Genomic DNA, 12,766 nt, shown 5'->3' with positions numbered 1-12,766 from the left:
TTAAGCTGTAATATGTATCAGAAATGTCTGCATTAATGATAGGTTCAGTTTGGTCAGCTGTGTGCATCCCTGTGATGGACATGACGCTCTCGGTGCAACACCAGAGCAGGAAAAATCCTCCAGCTGTTTCTCACTAGACTGAGAGTGTTTCCATCTTCTCCTCCCTGAGAGAGTTTTAAAATCTCTCACATTTTGTTCTGATGTTCAGCTGTTTTACATGTTTTCTGTGTGTGTGGCATCAGGACATACCTCTATTGTGGACACAGAGAGCAGCTAGGCCATGCCACCGTGTCAGTCAGATCAAAAACATCAGACAGTGAAGGTTTTTTTTTTAAAGGATTAAATATAAACCTGTTCTAGTACAAATGGGACTTTAAATGACTTCTGTACTTGTCATGGTAATATAAACAAGATCAGAGAGCACAAAGAAGCTCATTTCACTTCATGTTATTGTCCATTAATTGCATCTGTGTACACTATTAGATTCCTAGATTGACTGATAAAGAATCCACAGTGTTTTGGCTATATTGTGGAGTTTATTTCATGTTTATATCTTAATTTACTCTCTTGCAGTGGTGAACATTGCAGAAATCCCCTATTTTTACCTGTTCTGCATTGCAGTTTTGAGAATTTCACCAGGATCCAGATCTATCTGTAACATATTGTAAAACCAATTGAAAAGTTCTCCTGAATTGTTTTGGCCGACTTCTCTGACCATTTATTGTGGAGTTATATGCATATGCATAGAAAATGGTCTTACTGTATCTCACAATGACAAAGAATCTTTAAATAAATTCCAAGATCCAGATGGTGATCCGGATCACTCCCACAATGCAATGGATTTTAAGTTAGGTCGAAACCTTTCTCAGAAAATAAGGATGAAAATCTTTAAGTAACTAAAAAACAGAAAGACAGACAAACAGACAGATAGATTTAGCTTTAGTGTTACAGGACTTTTGTTTGAACTGAAACTATAGGCATCTGTTCATTTTTTTTCAGCCATGCCACAATTGTCAATACATTGCACAGCATAAATCCAGGTTACTCATTCACCTTCTAATTTTAAGCTCTTAAAGGAAAACTCCCCTTTTTATCCTTACAGCAACACTCGGTGCAGCAATCAGAGTCTAAGCCTTTCTCTGCACCTCCTTACCAAAGCTCGCTAAATAAGTGCCAATACAGAGTTAGCACCAGGTGCAAAATAATAGTTAATCTGGACCTTTGGTCTACATGAATCTTAAGGATGGTTTTTATTTCTTGAATGATAGGTGCCTCTAGCATTGCATTTATCTTTATTATTTTCACATAAAGGCAGGTGCTGAAGGTTTAATTATTTTTTTTATTTATTTCCAGGATCCCCATTAGACGCTGCCAATGCAGCAGCTGGTCTTCCTGGGGTCCCCTCATAAAACAAGATTGACAAATTACCGGTACATAGATTAATATTTAATTCCCACCACACAAAACCCCAACCCTCCCCAAATTCCATCCTATAAAATTCCAGACAAAACTATCATTCATTCATTTTCTGAACCACTTACTCCAATTAAGGGTCGTGGGGAAGCTGGAGCCTATCCCAGCAGTCTTTTGGGCAAAAGGCAGGGTATTATCATACCAGATAATATTCCACATACTAAAAAAAACGCACAAACAAATAGTAACACAAAACACTATAAATCCACACACAAAATAAAATTAAGCCTATAGCCTTAGTAGGATTTACTATGATAACAACAAAAAATAAATAAATTTTGAATCTCTAAATTAAAAATTTGTTATAATTTTGTATGTACTTTTTCAGGTTTATTTTTTTAAACTTATTTTATTGATGCTTTTTTTCAAGGAACATGGCAACTTATTCCACAAAGTGTTTCCAGCTTAGCACATGAACTTGGCCTGGGAACGACTGCAGGACCAAGCCTGACCTGTCTAGTCCTATAACTATGTCTACTATTAACTTGGAAAATTTTTCAATCTAAACCTGGAGGCTGAGCCCTGGTATATACATATTTCATTATTTCAGTCACTGTGGAATCTGACAGAAAAATATCCATCCATTCATTTTCCTAACTGCTCAGTCCAGTTAAGGTTTGCAGGAAGCTGGAGCCTATCCCAGCCATAATTGGGCAAGAGCCAGGTACACCCTGGACAGGTTGCCAGTCCATCACAGGGCCAACATAGAGAGACAGACAACCACACACACACACATTCCTAGGGACAATTTAGACCAGGGGTGTCCAAAGTCAGTCCTCGAGGGCCGCTGTCCTGCATGTTTTTCATCTATTCCTGTTTCAACACACCTGACTTCCATTAACAACCAAGTAAGTTCTGTGCAGTGACTGATTCTTTTGAGTCAGGTTTGTTGGAGTAGGGATGCATGGAAAACCTGCAGGATTGTGGCCCTTAAGGAACAGAGCTGGACACCCTTGATTTAGAGTAACCAATTAACCTAACATGCATGTCTTCGGACAGTTGTTTTTGTTTTTTTGTTGTTTTTGTTCTTGTTTTGTTTGCTTTTTTTTTTAGCTAAATGTACATTTTCATCAAAACCCCTCATGAACATTCATGTCTTGGTTATAACTTATTGTCATGAAAGGTTTACTTTTCATTGATTTATTGTGATTGTATTTAAAATGTCCAGATAACCGGGAGTATGTGTGTGAAAGAGCCTGTGATGGATTTGGATTAGGTTTTTATGATACGCTTGTTGACAGTTTGGTATCCCTAAATATACAGCTGACAAGGCTGTAGTCGATTCCCGACCGTCTGTTGCTTACCATGCTTGGATAAGCAAACTGCTCTGTTTAGGCTGTGACAGAAAATCTAACACTAAGCTGAGCTGAAAACGCGATTTGACTTTCTCAGTGGTGTGTGTCTGTTTGTAAATGCATAAATTCACTCCAGTGTATTTTTCTGTATGCATGTGGGTGTGTTTGATTTTAGTATTGCTCCTGCTGTGGGGACCTAAATCCAATAAACACAGTCATATTATGAGGACAAAAATAATTAAGCTGTAAGTTGAGGTCACATGTTAAGATTAAAGTATTCAGGACTTGACTGTAAGTCAAAGCTGTTTCCTCTGATATCATGGAAATGTAGTTTGATGAGTACGTGTGTTTCCACTTTTAGTACCACATGGGGATGTTTTTTTTTCTCTTTTTTTGACAGAAGTCAAATGTCTCATAGGAACAAAGTTCTCAGAACTGTGTTCTTGGTGCTCTGGTTGGAGTTAATGTTAAGTTACTAACTGTGCTAACTGTTTAGTTGAATTTCAAATTACACATGTACGGGTTTTGTAAGAGGATAGAAATCATAACTTTTTAGTCATAGGGTTTTAACTCCATCTTGAGGAATTGAAGGAGATGGAGTTAAGGTGGGATGTGCAACACAGGGTCTGGGAAGAAGAATGACAGCTGGAATAAGATTTTAAATGAACAGAAAACAGGCTTTTTGGCTGAGCGAAAGAAGTAGCAGAAAGACCTTGGACCATGTCAGTGTTCTCATAATTATTGTGGAAAGTTTGACAGTGTGGGAAGGAAGGACATGTCAAAGTGGCAAGAAAGAAGAAGCTAAATATGGATCAGATATGCCTTATTTCACTCACTGCTCAAGTTTAATTTTAAATGAGTCACAGCTACTGTTGAACTGTTTTTTGCAAGTGCTACGGAGGAGGGCTAACAAATGTAAGATTTGTCATAGTTTGTCAAGTTTCTAGCTTCAAAATGCAACCATGCAAAAATATAGCTTAAAGGATTCCAAATATTGGTACCCATATTTAACAAAATTTTGTTAAAATAAAATGTGAACATCCAAAAGAAAATCATCAACTTAAACAAGAGATGTTTTGAAAAATTCGGAGACAAATCAAAGCAGTACTGCTACAGTGAAAAGAAAATGGTAAGACATGCCAAAGATCAGTTTGTTATGACGTTGACCTTCTAACTGTGTCTCCCCAAAAACCCAGTTGGAATCAGGAATGGTCTTCTATGAGCACCAGCTGCCTACTGAGCCTTTCTGGGTGGTGAGAGACTCAATGGAGTTCACTCTATCATCCCGGCCGGCCCCAGACGTCCGCCACGTTCTGCCCATTACTGTCTCCTATTATGCTGCTCAGAGCAACATCTCCTCACAGCTGTGGAGAAACAAAGGTAAATGACTAAATGAGGCAGCAACATTCATTGACATTATGAATATAATGTCAATTACATACATTTTTTAAAAGACCAGCTCTTATAAGGGAGCATGAAGGACAGCTATGCCACTGATTCCATTCAATTATGATAATTGTACAAAATGTTTGTGCAGCTTTTAGAAAGCAGACATGATTATGTAGCTTTGAAAAGTCCAAAGAAGGGGAATTTGCTTGTTGCTGTTTTTCAGTTCATATGTGGTTTTGTTTGGAAGTTGACACATATACAAATTGATTAAGCAGGAAATATAGTAAATATTATCAGATATTTTTGTCTCAGAATTCAGTAGACCTTTGTCAGTGTAAAACATTTTGATGGAACTTGTTTTATAAACTTTATATTCAATGGTTTTATATATACTATTGATAAGCATCAGTTTAGAAAGTATCTTTCTATCCACACGCAAATTAGTTATTACAGGAAGTAAAAGTCTGCCTCAAACTTCATTTATTTTCATGCCTGATTATTCATCCATTACACTGGGAGGTCGCAGCTTATCATATTTGAATATCTTATTATTATTATTTACTGTTACTGAATGGTCCAAACTCATAAAAAGATTTCTGGCTGCTACTTCTGTTGCTGCCAAAACAACAAGGCCCCTGCTCCATCTGTCTCTGCAAATGTGCCAACACTCAAACTGTAATGTGCTGCATGATTAAAGGAGAATTTAACATTTAGTATCTTTTAAAAGAAAATTGATGTAAATGTAATATTTGTGTTTTTTTTTGTTTCTACTCAGGTCTGGATATTGTGCAGGGCCAGAGGAAGACCATTGACAGTTCAGTTCTTGATGCCTCCAATCTCCTGGCGAGTCTTCCTGAAGAAAAACGAGATCATGTGAATGTGGTTTTTCAGATTAAGCGTTTCCCTGCTCATGGTCGTATCACCCTTGGTGGTCAGGACCTGCCTCGCAATACACCATACTTCATGCAGGAAGATGTATCTCGAGGAAACCTGGAGTATCTCCATGATGACTCAAAGATCGCCGCTGACAGCTTCTTTTTCAGAGCCCATCTAAAATCTGAGGGTGGTAGTGGGTCCTTACCTCCGGAATCTGTAGTCCTGGAAGAGGTCTTCCATATCTCAGTCAAACGGCGAGGCTCTGAGTCCCCTGTACTTGTCACTACTGATATGCTCCTGGAGGTTCTCCAAGGTTCCATGATCATCTTGACTCAGAATCATCTCAACACTCAAGATGAAGACAGTCCACCAGATGAGGTGCATTTTAAAGTGAAAAAATCCCCCATCAACGGTAAACTAGTTGATTCACTTACAAGAGATCCCATTTCTGAGTTCACACAAGAGATGGTCAATCGTGGGCAGGTGGGCTTTTACAGTGATGGCAGCCTTGCAAATGGCTTTGTGGAATTCATCTTGATGGATGGAGAACACCAAACAGAGCCATACACACTTCATATTGTCATCCTAGCTCACACCCTGCATCTTAACAAAGCCCCTGAGATCAAGGTAAAGCAGGGTGATGATGAGACTCTGGTGACTGAAGAGATGTTGAAGGCCACTACAGGAGGTCCTGTTGAGGAGGAGATCCTTTACAAAATCACAAGTGTTCCAAAATACGCAGCTGTCATGGTAGACAGGCAGCCCACATCTGCCTTCACCCAGAAACAGATTAAAGAAGGAAGAGTCAGCGTCCGCTTTGTCAAGTCCACTTCATCTCGAGACAGTGTTTCATTTGTGGCCCGCAGCCGTGCGGCTAATGTCTCCTCTGTCCTCAACATCACTGTGCAGCCTTTGGCCAAAATCGCTCATGACCCGCTGCTACCCCAGGGTGCACTTGTCCAACTGGACAGAAAGCTTCTAGATGCAACTCCACTAGCCAACAAGACCAGAACCTCTCCGACATTCACAATCATTCGGCAGCCAAGAAGGGCTCGTTTTGTGAGGTCTGGGCGTCCGGGTGCAGGTCAGCCAGTGAACTCATTCAGCCAGAAGGACCTGGATGAGGGTCGTGTAGCAATGGAAATTTTAGATGATGGCTCTGGATCCCGAGATGATGCTACTCAAGATGAAGTTCACTTCCTGCTCAAAGCCCATGGGGTCCCCCCTGCAGAGTGTGTGCTTTCTTTCCAGACAGGTCCTTACAACTCCTCTGGAGTTTACCCTGCCACTCTGCTAAGGATTCCTTCCCAGGACAACAATGAGATCCCTGGTGTGCCTGGGTCACCTCGTGGCACTCCACATGGTCCAACCTGGAAGGACAACATGGACTGGCCAGGTGATGGCCTTACAACTGCACCCCCTGGCTCTAGTTCCCACGGGAAACCACATGTTTCCCGTCGCAACAGTTTCTGGTCTATTCTCATTCCCATCCTGGTAATCCTCATCCTCTTGCTACTGGCAGGTGTATTGGCCTACTACTTGATTCGCAAAAACAAGACAGGTAAACACAACGTCCAGACTGCAGCATCCAAACCTAAAAATGGAGAGGTGGCTGGCACAGAAACCTTTCGCAAAACTGACCCGGCCAATAACATCCCAATGTCTACCGTGGACTCCAAAGACACAGACCCTGAATTGTTGCAGCACTGTCGGACAACAAACCCGGCCTTAAAAAAGAACCAGTACTGGGTTTAAAACGCTTTGAGATAGGACACAGAGGAGGTAGGAACCTTCTGTGTTTGGAAGCCTCATCAAATAAATCCTCTCAGTACTAAAGACCTCTTGCCTCAGCCGTTTAAATTAAACCCAATTTCTTAGTGACTTATTTCAGCATGACTGGTGACAAAATCTCAGGCAACTAAACACTGAACAGGTATTGGCAAAGAAACGTAAGGAGAATCGTGCCATGTCTATTTATTTCAGTTTTATCATTCCTGTTCGTCAAAGGGCACAAATGAAGACATGAACATGCCATGTGTTTGCAACAAAGTATTTTGGATGTGCTCTGTTATTGTATTCAGTATGATTTTGAAGGCAAATATCACCCAAGTGGATAGGTCATTTAGTACCTTTTATTTCAGTTTTTGGTTGACTAGGAAAGTTGATGAAGCATGGACATAAGTGATGAGTGTATGCCATAAAGACAGAGTGCCTGATTTGGGTTTCTATTTGTTTTAAATTGTTTAGGGTACCTTTTTGCATGTGGTTTCTGTGGCAAAAGTCAAACATTTTAATATTTACAGTCGATGAGAATAGATTGCAAGACAGATACCAATTTTATGTCTCTGTGTATGTGTTATTGCAACACATAAGTCACTGTTTGACTTTAAAGGGATAATGTATGGCTTTTTTTAAATTTATCATTTCAGTGATACAGTATCAACTTATGAGTCATTAATGTCTGACCTAAAAAAAGAGAGCGATCAAGGTTATCCAAGTCTGGGGATCAGAAGCATTAAAACTATTGCTAAAATCTAATCATTTATGAACCACCAGAAGAGCCTAGATTCAATCATTCATTTACTCAATCATTCATTATTTTAACCGCTTAATCTGATGAAGGGTTACGGGGAAGCTGGAGTCTATCCCAGCAGTCTTTGGGCGAAAAGCGGCATACACCCTGGACAGCCCGCCAGTCCATCGCAGGGCAAGAGCCAATATTTTTCATCTAAAACAAGTCAAACCTTACAAAAGTAAAACCAGTTGGAGCAAATGAAAATTTGAAATTGTTTTATACCACTCATTTTTTCTTTGGTTTACTTGGCCACTATTTTCCCAGCTGAATGACAACCATGTTGCCTTGCACCATTGCCTAAGCTATGGCTACAAGCTCTTTCCTGTAGTTGATCTGGTAGGTGTGGGGATAACTTTGAGTTGCATAACACCAAAAATGTCAGTGTGCTGATATCATCACTAAAAGAGAAATGTGCTACTCTTCAGTAGCTGCCAAATCTATCTTCTGATAGGGCTCAGTTGCATTGTCCCTTGAAAAATTGTACTACAAATATTTTCGGTGCAGCTACAAGACCATTGATGTCTAATTCTGGTGCAATAAGCAACAACTTTCAAGGAAAATTGGTGAAATTCAAGTGGTGACAAGGATCTTTCTGGAACAACCTCTAAAAGCAAAAATATTAGCCATCCTTAAGATAAATTTAAAAAGCAGTAAACTACCCAATAAATATAACTCGGTTCCAGAGCAGTACCTGATGTGTGGCAAGACACATTCTTGAGTTACAGTGCATGCAATAATTTGGGTAAGACAAGGCAAATTTATCATAACAAATTCAACAACAGGGTGATTCAAAATGTGTAATGAGTTACCCTGAGGATCCGTAATTCAGCCACACACAGGGAGTTCTGGACAAATGACCAGTTTATTGGTGGAGGAGTATGAACAGAAGATCAGTCCAGGGGAGTGGTCTGCAGAAGAAACCAGGCAACAGCTGGGAGGTAAACAGGATGGCAAAATACTCATCCAGGCAAAGACAAGGCTCAGAGATCCAAAGACAGGCAGGGTCGGTAACCAGAAGATCCGAAAGGTAGCGGTGTCCGTCGAGGGCAAGGCAAGGAGGGTAATTCAGGGGCATGAAGCAGCGGGTCGGCAACTGAGAAACAATCCGTAGAATGCTGGGACAAAACTAGACATAGGTCTGATTATTATCTGGCAGAAAAGGAGGGATTGGAGGGAGCTTAAGTAGGCAGTGAGAGAAAAGGAAACCAGGTGAACTGAATGAGGTAGCAGAGGCAATTAGGAAGCCAGCAGGTGGATCGAGTAATTAATGATGAGCGCCAGGCGATCAGGGTGGCAAAAACATTACAAAATGCTTTAGAATGACAAGGATGCTTTTAGTTCTTTAGTTGAGAAAATAGTGGCTAAAGTAAACAAGAGTCCAATGCTAAAGTAGCATAGTGAGAAAATATTTATTTTGCTTGAGATGTGAAGATGTTTCTTAGGTTGGCAATACCAGTATTGGAGTTCATTCTAACAATGGCCCCTTGTAGCATGTACATTTTAGCTTTAGCTAACTTGTCTAGACAGTTATGACTGCTGCCGATAAGTTTACTCCAAGTAAGACACTACTCAGTTGTACTCCACACAACCCCATTAGCGAGGAGGAAAAAAAAATAAATCTAAGCTAAAGGCTACTCCTTTCCTTGTTTCCAGTCTTTATGCTAAAATATAACTTCAGTTTCTAAGCTAAGCTAACAAAGTTAGGCTTATGCTGTAACCCCTAAATGAAGTCACAGACTATTCTTTATCTAAGTCTATGACAGATGATTAAATTTGACTTTGGTAAAAAAAAAAAAAAAAAGGATTAAGGCTAAAAAAAAAAAAATAAAAAAAAAAGAGAAAAGAAAAACAGACAATGAGTTGAAAAGTTGTTTGAATAAAAGTTTTTTTCACAGGTTGCACAAATTTGACTGGGTATATCTCAGAGTCATATCATTGTCTGTTTTATGCCATTTTTTCTGCTTCCAGAGTGCTTGTAAATATTCACTGGACTGGCACGGCACTGACCGCATAACTACAGAGTACACAGTTTGTAAACCACAGGCAGGACGTTGGTTCAGTAATATTGGTCTTTAACACATTCTTACTGGCTGACAGTGGAGAGTGAGGTAATCAAAAACTAAAGTTTCCAGTTTCTAGTCTGCAGTTAGAAATTCATAAAAACAAATTGGCTGAGACAACTGAATAAAATGTATTGCTGGTTAGGTTAGATTGCTTTAGAAGGACACAGATTTAAACTTTTCAAAGCTGTAATTTCTATTATAAGCATTCCACATGTAAGCTGAATTTAATTAAATGATTTCCAAAAGAAAAAACAACTTTACACTTGTTTATGTTAAAGCTAATAAGAGTGCTACTGTAAAGTTCCATTCTCTTTTTTTTACTTTCCTCTGCCCTGTGATGGTTAAGTTACTTGTTTCTTTGTTTTATTGTTCTTTTTTAATTGTTGAAAGTATTAAAGATGCAGTTAAAATTGTAAAGTGAGAAAATCAGGACATTTGACTGATTTAGAAAAAGAAAGGCAACTGCTTCTCTATAAAGTGTTAAACTATTTGCTGTACAATTTTCTTATTGTATACTGGTATTGCCATTTTTTCACTCATAAGAGGCTGAGTACAAACAATATTTTCTTTTAACAGTACTTAATTTCTTTTCTTTTTGACTACAGCTCCTATTTTTTCAGTCTTTTGTAGCTGTAAAATTAGGTAGAAATATTTCTGACTGCACAGAGCTCAGGAAATTATAGATTTCAAGCAACTGTGTATTTACAACAACATTATCTCTCAAAGATAAATAAAAGGTTCCTCCCTCAGGATATCTAATTCACACACCCCTGGCTTTATGTGTAAATATTGCATTTTTAGGGGGATTTGGGGCCTGATTAACCTTTTGGAATATAAATGAGTATGTCTTTATATCATGTTTTACACTCAACATACATGTAACTCAATTTGATTAGGCTGATTATGACGTGAATGTGTGTGTATGTGCGAGTGTGTGTTTGTGTCCACATTATCTTACTCAAGTTTTCTTTTCCATCTACCTTTTCATCTCCACCATCTCTCCTTTCTTGTTATTTATTATTTCAAGTCACCTTCTATTCATCAGAACATATTCATTCAGTTACATATATTTTGTTTTTCTTCAGAAGCCTTTAGATAAAGTGGTAATACACCATGTTTAATCTCTAAAACTGTTGTTGCTTTAAAGCTGCAGTATTTCTAAATTTGTCTCGGAAACTAATAGAAATAAAATGCACATGCAACAAAACTTGTGTGGTTATTATTTTGTCGTTTGCTGGAGTTATACTCACCACTTCTTCACTGCACACCTTTTTACCTTGTCAACATCAAATCCTCCAAAACAGATCCCAAATTTTATTTACTTCACAAATATATTTACTGATGCTTGTACCTTTCATTTTTACAACAAAAGTTGTATTGATTATCATTAAATTGATAAATCAGGATAAATCAACAACTGAAAACAAGTACCTGAAGAATGCTTTTTTTATTTAATAAAAGAAACCTGAATATGAGCCTGTCATACTTGTAAATATATTTGCCTTTTTTAAAAAAAAAAAAAAACTAAAATAAAATGTGTATGTATTCTATTCTATTCTATTCTATTCTATTCTATTTTTCTATGTTTTATTTTATTCTAGAGTCATTTAGAAGACTTATATTAAGCGACTTACATATGAGAATGAGAACAACATAAGCACGTATTTGTATTTGTCTAAATATAAAAATATACTTAAATATATAAATATACATATGTTAGCTATTCTGTGTTGTAATAAGTGTGTGTGAAATACTAGTAATTTTAATATCAAAATAAATTATCATATTAGGAATATCCAGCTGCAAATTTGTGCAAAATAAATAAGTGACTTTTTTATGACAACTTGCATCCCATAACAGAAATACATATTGTAGATACATACTAAATATAGTTTAGATTTTGTGAAGTCAGAAGTGGAAATGTACTTTTTTGTTATGTGCTCATGTGAGCTGTCATAGCTGCATTTGATCACCAGGTGGTGTTATGGTGCAAACAGTTTGTGAAAAGGCAGAAACCGTCCAGTAGATTTGTCAGCATTTAAAGTTTCCTCTTCAGCCGTCATTCTTTCCAGTGAATGGCCTTTGCTTTGAGAGTTTCTCTCAGCTTATTACATTTTCTCTGCTTTCTCTGCTGTCTCCGGCTTGCCATCGGTCCGCCCGCGCTCGTCCTGCAGGTTTCATAAGCTGCTTGGCACAGCTGTTCCTCCACATGTGTCTGCTTAGATCATAGTCTCACAGCAACACTGTGATGTGGATGACAATTCTCCTGTGGGATGTAGTTTATAAATCCATGGAATAACTTGTTTTGTTCAGGTTTGTCGTAAAAGAACCACTCCTAAACCTAAATATTAGATATATGTTTAAAAAAATTGTCTTAACAGACATTGGTTTCCTAAAGGAGTCTGACAATCAGTTTCAGTCTTACTCACAAGAATGTGGATTGTCTTCTTCAACACTTTAACTCAATGCCAACTGAAATTAAAACAGAAAATTTGTTTGGTCAAATTCAAACTAAAGCCTTCAATTCAACTTCATGTGAATTTTAGTCTTGTCATTATATTACATTTGCATTATTCTTTATCTTAGCACCCTCTTATACATGTTTGCTAATTTCCAGCTCTCTGATAGAGCATTTTGAGATTGATGTGTAGCTTTGGTAAAGTTCTGATTTTTATAACCACAGCTTCAACTAACAAAATCACCTAGGAAATAAGTTTAAGAGAACTGTGCAGTGATTTCATCTACATTTATATGTTTAATAATCTTTCAGAGGAATTTTTGTCTTTGCATCACGAAGGGATAACTTCGTGCCAGGAGTTTGGAGAGTTGCACCGTCAACTTTCCTTCTAAATGTCTTTGTTCTCATCACCGGGGTCGCTTCAGGTGTCCAGTTGCTTGGTAACTATACCCTGAAATACTGGGCTTCTCCTTCACCACATAGTGACAAAAGCAGGCTCTGTTATGCAGTCATTCTTGTTTGAGTCTTTTCCTGTAAGTTCATATCAAGCCCTGCATGGCTAAACTTTCCCTTAGTTCTGCCCACACCCTCCACAGCTCCTATCTAAGATCCTGTTCAGGCCCACCATATCCAGAGC

At 38.3% G+C, this 12,766-nt stretch overlaps 1 protein-coding gene across 1 annotated transcript in view; it reads left to right on the top strand.

Annotated features, from left to right (window-relative positions):
* cspg4 (chondroitin sulfate proteoglycan 4) overlaps window positions 1-10,838 on the top strand; it is a 78,479-nt gene extending 67,641 nt beyond the window's left edge. Inside the window, exons 10-11 of the mRNA XM_079260627.1 lie at window positions 3,965-4,148; window positions 4,933-10,838. Of these exons, the coding sequence (XP_079116753.1) occupies window positions 3,965-4,148; window positions 4,933-6,788 (2,040 nt within the window). The 3' untranslated portion in view covers window positions 6,789-10,838. The remainder of the gene's footprint in view (window positions 1-3,964; window positions 4,149-4,932) is intronic.
* Window positions 10,839-12,766: the final 1,928 nt, after the last annotated feature.

The sequence above is a fragment of the Telmatherina bonti genome (genome assembly GCF_933228915.1).
Source record: "Telmatherina bonti genome assembly, chromosome: 2".
NCBI classification, from domain to species: Eukaryota; Metazoa; Chordata; class Actinopteri; order Atheriniformes; family Telmatherinidae; genus Telmatherina; species Telmatherina bonti.
Note: the sequence above shows the minus strand (reverse complement) of the source record. Positions and strands in the feature narration are given on the sequence as shown.